This window comes from Danio rerio, chromosome 2 (genome assembly GCF_052040795.2).
Source record: "Danio rerio strain M-AB ecotype USA chromosome 2, GRCz13ab, whole genome shotgun sequence".
NCBI lineage: Eukaryota > Metazoa > Chordata > Actinopteri > Cypriniformes > Danionidae > Danio > Danio rerio.
In genome coordinates this window covers 25565979-25579209 of record NC_141022.1, presented here as the reverse complement: position 1 = coordinate 25579209, position 13231 = coordinate 25565979, and the positions used below count along the sequence as shown (strand labels likewise).

The 13231-nt window shown below is 38.5% G+C and overlaps 3 protein-coding genes and 1 long non-coding RNA gene across 10 annotated transcripts in view; 3 read left to right on the top strand and 1 right to left on the bottom strand.

Moving 5' to 3' along the window:
* Positions 1–9068, top strand: part of fam110b (family with sequence similarity 110 member B) — an 84361-nt gene extending 75293 nt beyond the window's left edge. For 3 of the 6 annotated variants that reach the window (XM_087239962.1, XM_087239964.1, XM_087239963.1), the window contains exons 3-4: positions 6547–6728; positions 6811–9068. In XM_087239962.1, the coding sequence (XP_087096088.1) occupies positions 6874–8067 (1194 nt within the window). In that variant the 5' untranslated portion in view covers positions 6547–6728; positions 6811–6873 and the 3' untranslated portion in view covers positions 8068–9068. 6 annotated transcript variants of the gene reach the window in all.
* Positions 1–13231, bottom strand: part of tox (thymocyte selection-associated high mobility group box) — a 606421-nt gene that overhangs the window by 271384 nt on the left and 321806 nt on the right. The window lies entirely within an intron of this gene.
* The window catches only part of LOC148679736 (uncharacterized), an 807653-nt gene that overhangs the window by 677004 nt on the left and 117418 nt on the right, over positions 1–13231 (top strand). The window lies entirely within an intron of this gene.
* The window catches only part of znf644a (zinc finger protein 644a), a 398550-nt gene that overhangs the window by 323408 nt on the left and 61911 nt on the right, over positions 1–13231 (top strand). The window lies entirely within an intron of this gene.

Below are 13231 nucleotides of genomic sequence, written 5' to 3'. Positions count from 1 at the left end.
GTGCAGCCAGCAAAAATCCGCAGCAACTGCATAATGCTATCATGTCAATGTAGACCAAAATCTCTGAGGAAATTTCCAGTACCTTGTTGAATCTATGCCGCGAAGGATTAAGGCAGTTGTAAAGGCAAAAGGGCTCCAACACAGTACTAGTAAGGTGTACCTAATAAAGTGGCCGGTGAGTATATTTTGCGCTCTGAGGATTTTAAGTGCTTCTTTTATCCTCCCTTGTAAGTTGCTTTGGATGAAAGCATCTACTAAATGAATAAATGTAAATGTAATGCAACTCAGATCTGATATATTGTGAGATATTATCCTCCAAAAAAAGCTGTGTTGCAATGAGAATACTCGAGCTCTACTCATCCTGAAAACAATGAGAACAAGCCTTTAGGCAAATGTGATAAAGGGTATTAGATGAAATCCAGACTTTCTTTGTTTTGTACATGGCGTTGTAACCCAATACACCCACTGGGACATTGATGCTTAATATAATCTGAGATTTGATAAACGCAACAGACTCTTGTGCCTCTAGAAGAAAAGTGATGTGCATCTGCAGGCAGAGCGGTTTATATTGTTATCTGAAGTAGTCATGTGGCCTCAAAGCCAGTCAGTTTCTGCTTTAAACTGGCAGAGTAAGAGCTGTTTGCGTGATCATCATGTGTTTGGAGTTAAAAGAAAAAAAAAATTGGCCTCTCAGACAAGGAGATGGATTTAATGGTGGGGTTGCTCAGCTGATCTGGCATGTTTTCTGTGAGTTTATGGCCTGAGGAGCTCTGGAATGTGGCTTACGTGGTCATACAGTTTCACACCAGTACAGCTGAGAGCACTTTCCTAACATGGGAAACACTCTCATACATACAGATGTGTGCATACTTTTCCTGACCTTCTTTTGAGAGTTCTTGTCTAGCATTGATGTTTTTTCCTTTATTGTTTGTGTTGACTTTTTTTTTAATAGAATTATTTAGATTAGTTACGTATTTGTAATTATTTAATTTTGTCAAAAGTTTTTAGTTGACTTAAGCCGAAATTGTTATACATAATTAGTATTTTGGTAACTAGAAACAAATGATATTGAGGAGAGTATGTTCTTGAAAGTAATGGACACCATCGGTCAAATTTGCATTTTTGAGAGAGAGACAGAGAGAGAAAAGAAAGAAGAAAGAAACTTGAGATGCTTATTATTTTAATTATGTATTGTTATATTTATTATTGTCATTATAACTGGATTATTACACTGTAAAAACATGTCAAATAAATTAGCAGTAAAAAAGCAGCAGCTGTGGTTACCAGAGTTTTACAGGTAAAATTATAGACTGTAAAAGATATGGACGTAGTATCCATGACATCACCTATAGGCTTCTAAGGAATGCAAATGAAGCTACAGGTAGGCGTGGGCAACAGTCACCATTTTGTTTGCGCATCATCTCACCAACTGGGGGCTACCAAACAAGGGCAAAGAGGCAGAGTATGAGGGGAGCTAAAGACGCCTGCTAGCATTTTGCTTAGACAGGCTTTTCTTTGGGAGAATACTTCTTCACCTGTGATTTGTTTGTGCTATGACCACATGTGCTTGACTGTATACTATATCCATAAAGTGTTTAGTCTTTTAAAAAAAACGTTTAAAAAAATGTTGTAATACATTGAGCCACTAAGCATTGTTCTTATGATGCTTTTCTACAGGAGGAAAACGCAAATTACTTACAAATACTTCAGATATAGTCTGTGTTAGTAAATACAAGGCTATTTATGAAATCCCAGTCATAAAACTGTATGACAGCATTTCAGATGACTGTTTAATAGCCTAAAGCTAATCAATCTGTCAGATTGTGGAGTGCTTTATCGGTCTAAAGAAAATTCTAAATTATCTTAAGTAAAACAAAAACATTTATAGAGATGGTATATAAGTATATAATTTCACTCACCTAGGAAATGAAGGCAATGTGAATGGTTTGTGAGCTCAATTTAGTGCACACAGCATGCCATATCATCTGAAAATTGTAGGAAATAATTAAAAAAAGGAACTGACTGTGTACAGCCACATAAAACAAAACAAAAATACGATGAAATGCCGAGTTCAGCGGCTAATCAGCCGGAATGACATGACGGTGACCAGTCAGACCTAGCTGTCACTCAACTAGCCATGCCTTTTATTATGCAGACTTAATATAACTTAATAAAAATTTGGAACAGATGAGTTATAAAAAATTTACCCTCCTTACAGTTGTCATGACAGCACAATATTAGATATGCACCAAAACCATCTTTTGTACCAAGCTGTAAACATGTTTTTATCAGCTGTAAAATTGGCCAATTTAACATAGCAGTCAGTGAACATCTGGAGTTTATGGAGCCAGCCCTCAAAGGTGAGTCGATGAATTGCAGTTTTAGTTACTTTCGTATTGGCTTCATGAGGGAGAACAGTAGGTTACCGCTTGGTTAAAATACGGTAGAAAATGTTCAAATGTCATGGTAGTCACATTTCTGTTGTCACACTTTGTAATGATATTAAAATAGATGTAAAATAGACTAATGTTGCCCCTAAATTAAACAAAATAATCTTAATTATAAATAAATGTACTGTAGTTCTTTTAACAGCAAATCATTTTTATTTTACAGTGTTTAGAACAGAAAATGAAGTCACATATCTCTACCATCTTTAATATAATAGTATTTGCAAGTAGGGCTGGATGGTGGCTCAATTGTTAGCACTGTCGCCTCAGAAGGTTGCTGGTCGAGTCCTGGCTGGGAGTCTTTATGGTGTTTGCACGTTCTTGCCAGGTGCTCGGGTTTCCCCCGCAGTCCAAAGACATGCGCTATAGGTGAATTGAATGAACTAAATTGCCTGTAGTGTATCAGTGCGTGTGTGAATGAGTATGTATGGGTGTTCCCCAATACTGGGTTGCAGCTGGAAAGGCATCTGCCATGTAAAACGTATGCCAGAATAGTTGCTGGTTCATTCCTCTGTAGCAACCTCAAAAATAGAGACTAAGCCATAGGAAAATGAATGAATAGATTTTTTTTAAGTAGAATATGAAAAACATTGTAAACTACATGAGCAAAACAGACAATTTAATTAATAAATGCAATTGTTTGCTTGACAGCTAATCATCAACATAAAATTCATGATTATGTTGAGTGTGAAGTGTCTGTGTATGGACATGTATACGTGTATACACACACACACACACACACACACACACACACACACACACACATCTACAGTATTATAAAAAAGTGTAATTATTAATTAGCATCAATCTCATTAATAATTAGCACTTTTTCTAAATTCATGATGTTTAATTCATTAAGTAATGCTGACAAACCAAATCTGATTGTAAAATATGTTCCACTAAAAGCCACAGAACACCTTGTGGACTTTTAAGGGCAGAAAACCAGAGACTATAATTCACTGCGTCTGGTTTGTTTCTGATAAGCAGCGGATCACATACAGAGGTCTCCGCCATAGCGAGTTGTTCTAATATTCATTTTACAAATCGTCGCACATTTCAGCAGGCCGACTCGCAGGAACAGTGCGATGAGGTAAAGTGTTATTCTTCCATGGCCGATAAGGGTGAGCGAGTGCGTTGAGAAAGCTGTGGGGATTGTCTTTGGCTCTGATAATTCAGAAGGGCTTTGGAGGGAGATGAAATGATGTGCGATGGCTCTTGGCTGCAGTCCCGCATCTGGGCTTACTCTGTTTTGGGGGAAGGGGCTTCGACAGGGAAGATTAAAGGCCACCAAATACACCCCCCCTTTTTTTTCTTTGCGAGGGCGTTTGGGGAGATCGTTACAATTATTACTCTCTGCATGACCCGTGTTTAAGACTCCTCTATGTTCTGTAATTATGTTTGAAGAGAAAGGTCCATTCTTCCATATGCTGCATAATCACTGACCCTTTCCTCAAACATTTAAACAGTCATTGCGTTATTAAATAACTTAAAACGCAGCTTTCATCAAAGTCTGTTCATATTATATCTTGCTGGATACAAAGCAAATATTGTCGTTTACTGTTTCTACTTTGATGTCCTGTAAAGGGGTTTGTTTTGATTGCAGTGTTATCAGTTTTAATATATTTAGTTGCAGAAGATGTTTGGATGTATATGTTTTTGGGCAGGAATAATACTTGTTAGGCTTAATTATAAACTAGAGATGAACTAAAATGGAAAATTAGGCCAATACTGATAAGCAATCACTCTTTATAATTGGATGCTGATAACTGATATATTGGCAGATTAATAAAAATGTTGATGACTTTTTAGGAGCCTGATTATAATACAAAATGCACATACACATACAGTGAAAAAGTGATTTAATTTCAAAAGCTTAACTGTAGAAATCATGGGGACTGCAAGGACACATTAATATCTTAATCTTTTCATAATCTTTTCATGTTGAACTACTGGTATTATTATAGGTTAATAATGACAATGTTTAAAATATAATCTTTATATGCTTGTATGTATATTAAACAACAAAAATATTGAATCACACATTGTTTTATAGGTACAATAATTGATTTGTATTAACCATTAAAGGGTTAGTTCACACAAAAAAGAAAACTTTCTCTGTATTTACTGACCCTTAGTGTTTTCAAACCTTTCAGATCTTTCTTTTGATAAAAACAAAAAGAGGATACCTTGAAGAAAGTTAAAGCCTGTAACCATTGACTTCCACAGTATGAAAAAACAAAAACTTTTTGTCAGTGGTTACATGTTTCCAGATTTCTTCAAAATGTTTTACTTTGTGTTTATTATAATAATGAAAAGCATAAAGGTTTGTAAGTCAATTTTTTGGTAAAGGGCAAGTAAATTACATAATTTACAGTTTTGTGTGAACTATACCTTCAAATATGAACATTTTTTCATGAACAACATTCAAATGAAAAATTATTTACCACAATAAACTCTTGATTTGGTGCATATTAATAATTATTAAGGTAGTAGTTATTTGTTGGTACTAGGTAGGATTAGGTATGTAGAATAAGATCATGGAGAATAAGTGCTGCGTAAATACTAATAAACAGTCAGCATCTTAATAATGGACATGTATTAAGTCACTAGTTAATAGGTACTTAAACTAAGGTGTTACCAAAGATTGTGTTTGCTCCACAGACTTACACTATAAGCTTAGCAATAGAAGCATATAATTGTTTTATTTATTTATTTTTTTTTTTATTATTATGAAATGACCGTTGTGCAACAGCTGAAAGAGTTTAACTTAACCAGAACTTGTCCTTTTATAGACCAAGTTATTCTACTTTCTCAAATTCTTCTTTTGACACTTTTACACATATATACACTTATTTATTTAACAACAGACAGCTGCACATATAATGTTGTATATAGTAATATACCAGTACATACACTTGTCGATTTGTATATTTGCAGTCACTGCTTAATTTAAATACTACTTAATAGTCATATCTTATTTTAAAATGTTTTTATTATCTGTTTTTGTCCTGTCTCTGTCATTCTGCTGCACTGTAGAAGCTCTGTCACGAAAACTAATTCCTCTTATGTGTGAACATACAATAAAGCTCTTTCTGATTCAGATTTTCACAGCCTCTATCTGACGCAGAAGTTATAGAGATTGATTAGGGAAAAAGGAGAGTGCTTTCAGGACTAGTGAGATTCAGTTGTAATGGGGTTTTTATAATTGAATTATTTGATATTTCTGTTAAGCTGATCCCAACGAAACAACAAAGTCCCTTGTGAACTTGTAACTGCTGTATTTAAATGGCCGGAGGTCGAGATTTACAAAAACAATGATGGACTGCATCTGTATCTTGATAACAATCTTATCTGCTTGACAAAATTTGGTCGAAATAGCCCACACTTTTCTATATTTCAGTCTAGTGCAGAAACAATGCAGGGTTGGTTCAACTGAAATTGGGATAAAATACAGGCAAACCCAACCACAGGGTAAACATCAGCTTAAACATTTCATTAAAAAAAATTCAACTCAGCAGTTAGATTTGTCCGTATTTTAGTTTGAGTTAAAACAGCAACCTATTTTTTTAAAGAGTATGTACTATTGTGAAGACCCTTGTGAAGGCTTAAAATGCACAACGTATAGATTCTTCTTTGCTTTCTCAGTAATGGCAGTGATGATGGATATTATTTATATTAATCTCTACGGCCCTTGAATTGAATCAGAAGATTTAAGCAGTAGATATAAAGCTCGCTTATCAAAATCTCAATTTGCTTTCTTGGATGATTAAACAGATTGACAGTAAAATATTTAATCTATCACATACGCTAAGGATTTTCATATAGCCTAAGGAGAGATGTGTTTGCAATGTTATTGCAATTATGCATATGGGACCACAACACACTAGTCTACATGAAAATTACTAGATTGTTTCACATACGCCCACAACCAATATGATACTAATATCACTGATAGTGAGTTGTGCATATGTTTGTGTTGGTTGTTTTCTAGTGTGTACATCCTCAGCCAACAGCATGCCAGAGTCACAGCTCTTCCTGTTGTTGCTAGGAATGTGATGTCACCTACTCCCTTAACAGGGTTGGTCCTTGTGTGTTTCAGATCCTCAGCTTTGGCCAGGAACAAAGGAGCAGCGACGACGCTTTTCCCCACAATCCTCTGGTGCTCCCTCCCAGCTGGCGGGGCCTGACTGTGTCTACTGACACTGACTGGAGCTGAGTGCTCTCTTTTTCCGCCGTGCGGGGCCTGGCTGCGTGGAGGAAGTGGGGGCTAATTAATGAACTGTGAGTATGAGGCCTCACTGCTGACAGCCAGTGGAGACAGGATTAATAGTCCGGTCATCTGGCTTGATGTGTGTGCCTCCAGGCTGCCCCTTGACGAGAGTCCACTGCGGAATCCACCACGGCGGCCGCCGAGAGACCAGCAGAGATGCCCACCGAGACGCTGCAGGCAGATAGCAAGCCCGTTGGCCAGGGCGGGGCCTTTGCCTCCGCCGTCCCGCTCCGCATCCTCAACAAGGGGCCTGACTACTTCCGTCGCCAGACTGAGCCCAATCCAAAGCGCTTGAGCGCTGTGGAACGGCTCGAAGCTGACAAGGCCAAGTACGTGAAGAGTCAGGAGGTCATCAATGCTAAGCAGGAACCCATCAAGCCACAGGTCCTGGCCAAGCCCCCTGTCTGCCCAGTTCCCCTCAAGAGGGGTGGCGGTGTGGGATCTGGCTTGAAAGCCTCCAACAACAACGCCAAGTCAGACACTTGCGCAACCACCACCAAACGGGAAAATCTCAACCTGGAGATCCTGAAAAACATCCTTAACAGCTCTTCCTCTTCTGAGGGGCCCGCCAAGGGGACTTCACACAAAGTTGGGGCACGTAGCTGGGCACCTCACCGCTCGTCCGAGTTATCGGAACCTGGATGTCGCTCTTTTACTGACTCTCTCAAAGTACCACCTTCTACGCAAGGCAGACACAGTCCCCAAGGAGGAAACTTGAATCTGAGTCGCAGGCTGCTGGAGGAGAGGTCATGCGAGGTTGATGGAGAACGCTCGCCCCTGCATGCTTCCCACAGCTCATCAGACATTCGACGAATGTGCAATGGCAAGCCACTGAGAGCGGCACGTAGCAGCAGCTCTTCCGCACCACCACTGCCACCCAAGCCTAGCGCCAAGGCCTTGGCTGTTTGTGACAATGCTCCCTGCTCTCCTGAACGAGAGACACTGACTAGCACTGCTGCAGAGCTGGAGCTGGGGAGCTCTGTGGCCCGCAGGCCCTCCCTACACCGCTCCAAGTCAGACCTGAGTGACCGGTATGCTCGGGCCGGTGCTGACGTGGAGCGCTTCTTCAACTATTGTGGGCTGGATCCCGAGGAGCTGGAGAGTGTAGGTGTGGAAAGCTTTGCTAGGGCAAACTCTGACATTGTGTCGCTTAACTTCCGTAGTGCCAGCATGATCAGCTCCGACTGTGAGCAGTCACGGCATAGCAATGACGACCTGACCGATGAAGAAGATGACGCTGGGGAGCGTGTTCCCTATGGAATTTCTGCTGTTGAACGTAACGCCCGGATCATTAAGTGGCTCTACAGCATTAAACAGGCACGAGAGTCTCAGAAAGTCTCCCATGTCTAAAAGAAAGAGCAGACCTCCCCAATCCAATCTGAACTTGGTACTTGCTTATTTTTGCAATTCATGCACTGTCTTTAAATCTTGAAAGATTACATGGCAAAGCCTTTTGAGTTACCAGCTCTTTTTGAGTCGCTTTTGCATTCAGTGTTCTCTGTCTTCTGAATCTGCATGACTCCTTAGAAACTCAGCCTCTTTGCGGCCTCAAGGTAATGCAGCTCATGTAGAAGCCTCTGTAAAAATGGTTGCGTCCACGCAATCTTTATGCAGAGAACAATTCGTGTTTCCCCATTTTATTTAGTTTTGCCTCTGTCGGTCAAATGTTTTGATGCCAGCACCTTTCAGGTGCTTCTTATTTCACTTGGGCACACTGAGCCAGGAAGCCATATCTGTATGAATGCAGAGCTGCAGTGTGTTTAAATCTCTTTTGATCCTCTCTTTATCCGTTACTTTCTTTTTTGACTTGTTCTCATGATGGATACAAGCTCAATGTATATAAACCTCTGTGAATAGGCGCAGCAGAAGCATGTTTTAGTCTATTCTTCAGATCTCCCCCACCGACTTCTCTCAGTCAGCCTTGCACTGGTCATGTTGTTCTGGCAGTGTCATGACACCATCCAGCTTCATGTGGCTTGTTTTCACTTTGTCTGTCATCCATGAAGTTCCTGTTTGGCGATTGATCATTTTTGTGGTCCTATTGTTTGGAAAGGTGTAAATGCTGTAAGAATATGTATATAATTTTCAGAGTTGTCAGAAAATCATTGTGTGATGACGAGTCTCCTGTTTTCCTCCATAGCTCCTGGTCTGTCTGTCCCTGCTCTTGCATCGTGAGGCTGTGTGAGACTTTGTCCATGAGCAAATCTGTATGACACTGTTGTTGCAATGACATATATGTTCGGTATATTGAAGTTTGAGCTGTTACTTAAAAATTTCATCAAGACGTTTTGTTCATGTTTAGTTCTTTTTCATTTCAATAAATGGCTGATTTTGCCAACTTTTGCCATCAACCTTAAGTGTTTGAATTGTTTTTAATTTATTTCTATATTGTTGTTTAACTTGATGTTTTTCTGTTCTTAAAGCAAGGCGGAAACATTTTTCTAAATGTTTTGTGTCATCCAGTTTTGGAACAACATTAGGGAGAGTAAATCTTTATTGTGTAAAATTGTCCCTTTAAGCAAGTATGTTTTTTTATTTATCAGCTCATGCAGTGGTGGAAAAATCACACAGACAAGTCATGTGATTGTTCTGTTGCTGACCCTGAGAAAACAGCTGTCAAGTCTTATATCCTCACAACTTGCACATGAGCAAGATCATCCCTGTTTTGAAATCCTATTTTCACTTTCTCATTGTAGCCCTTGTCTCTTTGCAGATCATGGCTGTCCGCAGGAGGGTTGGTATCTTTAATTTAGTCATTTGCGCTGCCTGGTTTCTCAGGGCAGGAGGAAATGATCTAATTCATCACAAATGTTTAGAAAGACCAGACCGCTGCACTAGAGGCCCACTCATTCCCTAGAGCACCTAACTCACTCCCATAAACAAGCACAAGAAAACCATGGGTCACAAGCTGGAACACTTACATGAAACCTTATGTTTTCACCCACTTTTCTCAGCAGTTTCTAAAAAGACCTGCAACATGATATTGACAAACCACACTATTGTGTTTAGTGTTACTATTACCATTGCTTATGGTCACAAAAAATATGTTATGTACTGTACCATCAATTATTTTAAAGACAATAACAAATCCTTGATTATTACTGCTAATGAAAGGTCCCTTTTATTTTCTTTATTATTTTTTTTCTTTAATATTTTTATATTATTGAATTAGTCTGGTGGATAAAATAATGGGTAAAAAAGTCCACTGAAGGAGAGACCTAGGTAACACTTTATTTTGATGGTCCATTAGAGTATTAGTAGACTGTCTGCTTAATATCTCTTGAAACTGCTCCTTCAACAGAAATTTAACTGACTATAAGAAACTTTGTAATTATGTGTCAATTTATGCCGAGTTCAGACTGCATGATTTTAGCCCCAATTTTGACTCGTCGTCAAGTTTTTAGAAATCACTGACAAATGCCTGAAATCACTGGAAAATCGGTGCTCGTTCACGTGAGTAACAAGCACGCAATGTGAACTATAAAAGACGCAATTGAGAGAATCGCTGATGAGTCACCAATGCCCGTGAGATATTTGGCATGCTATTTGGCTTTTGGCATGCTAAATATCTGGAGCTGTCGGCGATTAAAATCATGCCGTGCAAAATGTGTTCTTATTGAAAATAACATTGGCGATTACCTACAGCCAATGAGAGAGCAGCTTCCACTAGTGTGGGTACCTTTAGGCTAGCGGGAGGTTGGGGGAGAAGTTAAAAGCACTCCTTTTCAGTTTATTTGGACTCGAGAAATGGAGGAAAAAACTAGTGTAAATTTGGCAGGAGCACCCATGTCTGTTTGACGGTCATCTGAGCAATATCACAACTAGGTCAAAAAAGAAAAAAGTTGAGAAGAAATAGCTAATTCCCTTTAAACCTAGGTGAGCAAATATGTACATTTTCTACCCCATTAAAGGCTTTTTTTCTTATTATGTAGTTTATAACAAAAGTTATACTACGTGTTCTTGGCTGTGGGACGTAGTTTGTACAAAGTTGTCTGCGATTCTTCCTTTTTTGCAGTCATGCAGTGTGAAACCCCCTGTCGCCGATCCATCTTGCAGTGTAAACAAAGCAGCGACGAAATGCTAGCCCAGATCAGAAAACATCTGTGACACGACTTCTTTAAAAATCATGCAGTCTGAACTTGGCATTACACTAACTCTAACCTCAACCCAACAGTCTACTTATAATCTAATGAGAATAGTTGGTTTGTAGATGCAATGCAACTTAAATTCAACAAACAGACCATCAAAATAAGGTGTGACCTAGACCGGAGTCTATATAAGGACCAGGATATTATAGACATTTTCTGACTTGTCATTTTCCACACAGAAGGGGATTCACATTAGAGGAACATTTAAATAGTTCTTATAACTGTTGGACAAAATATTTGCACTTGGGCATCTGCAAGAACAAAGATTAATTTCAGTTATTAGGGGATATGACACTGGAAGAAATCACTCATACACTGTAAAAATGGCCGTGATTTCAACGGTAAAAAAACTGTAAAAATGATACAGTACAAATCCGTAACCTGGTTAACGCTATGTTTCCTTAATATATACGGCGAATAACCATGAATTGACTTTCCTAGAATTCCCTGCATGGCACATAACTTTTTATGCATTTTGTTGACATTAATATTGATTAGTTTTAGTTGTTTTCCCATCAGTTATGTAAAATAGAGATTTATGTTACATGTAATGTTGATAAACAATGTTTATTTCATGACTTTAATTTTATGCGTGTTACCATACTGGTGTTTAGTAGCTGTGTGGATGACACTGAGCACCTTTTATTTGCTGATACTCTTTTCTGCTTGTGGGAGAAGTTGATTGTGATGAGCATTGGCTCAATATGTAACTTTCTCATCACCACCTGAATGTGGGTGTGCTGACGTGTCTAACTGTGTAACAAAAGATGTGTAGATGTTGATCATTCAAAATACAGACATATTACCTCTATAAATTAATAAAATACGGTAATTTACCATGAAAATAAAAAATTACTTTTACGGTTTGTACCATGTTTTTACGGTAAAGTACTGGCAACCACAGCTGCCGGTTTTTTACCGTAAATTTAATGGATTTATTTTTTACAGTGTACTTTAGTTCTTATAGTTTTTATATTAATTTTATTATTATTTTATTCAATTTATTTATTTTTATTTAGGCAGCTGGAAGTCCTAGAACTAAAGTGGTTCCAATCTTCTTCGCTGTGATCACACTAAAAAGCAAGTACGTCCTCCAATTGTTAGGAAATGTGAAAGGTTTTATTTTTTCATTGCAAGTGTTTAGGCTGATAATGTGGCATTACAAATTTATTTTCTTCACATTCAATTTACTCTCTCCATTGCATTTGTTGTATTTCTACATTTCATCTCCATTATTAGGAAACCCTCAACACATTGGCTGTTTCTCAATATGTGTTCTTCAGCGTTCTTGTGTCCTTGTGTTCTCCTGTAACAGCATCATCAACTGTCAAAGTTCAGTTCCAAAACTCAAGACCGCAAGAGCGGAGGACACGTGAAAGTTCTTGGATGTGTTCTTGATATTGTGTTCGCACAGAGGCAGACTTGAGCACCGAACTGCTTCTTGGGTCCCAGAAGTCATTGCGGCTGAATAAAAAAGGTGGGAAGCACAACATTCAATATAGATTTATTATTAGAACTCACAGATAAAACTTCTCTCAGGAGTTTCCCAAGATAAGACGATGAAAGTTAACATTACCCTAAAAATCTTAATAAAGGCGTAAACGCATTAAGGGTGTTTATTTGCTAAAATTCAGATTGAAATTAGTTTTATTTGTATTGTGCAATGTATATTTGTAAGGTTTTTATGCATTGTATATATTGTGAAAAGGGAGAAACAATAAATCGTTGTATGAATGATGTAATGTTTAAATCATTTTCCATTAAAAACGTGTAAAGGTCATGTGACCATCAGGAAAATGCAGGGAAGAACGCAGCATCTCATTTCTCACAGGAGGAGTTCTCTGTTCTCGTGGTCTCCTGAGTTCGTTCTTCAGAGGTAACTTGGCAAGAATGGTCTTCACAAGAATGCGAGTCCGTTCTCTGCTTTGTTGGAATTGAGAAACAGCCATTATTTATTTTGATCACAGATTTTTTGCTATTGTTGATATGATAGCGGAGAGATGGCCAGAAAGATAGGGTAGAAAGGGGTGTGATGGATCAGCAAAGGAGACAGGAATCGAACTGCACTATGTGTCAATGCACTTAACCACCAAGCTGTACACACTGGCCATACTCCAGGTTTTGATTTTATTAAATGCTGCGCTCGATGTTGCTGTTGGGTGGCTAATGTCACTTCAAGTTCCAGTGCCAAATCTACCAGGAAAATGCCTATAGGGGAAAATGTTGTTCTCAGGGACAGCCCTTGTGTCTAGTTCCTATAACTACATATCAACCACTTGGCATTGCATTTAAGCACATTATTGACATTTGTCAGGTTGTGCTCTTTGATGATTATGAAGCTAGTAACCAAAATAAAACATGTCAGC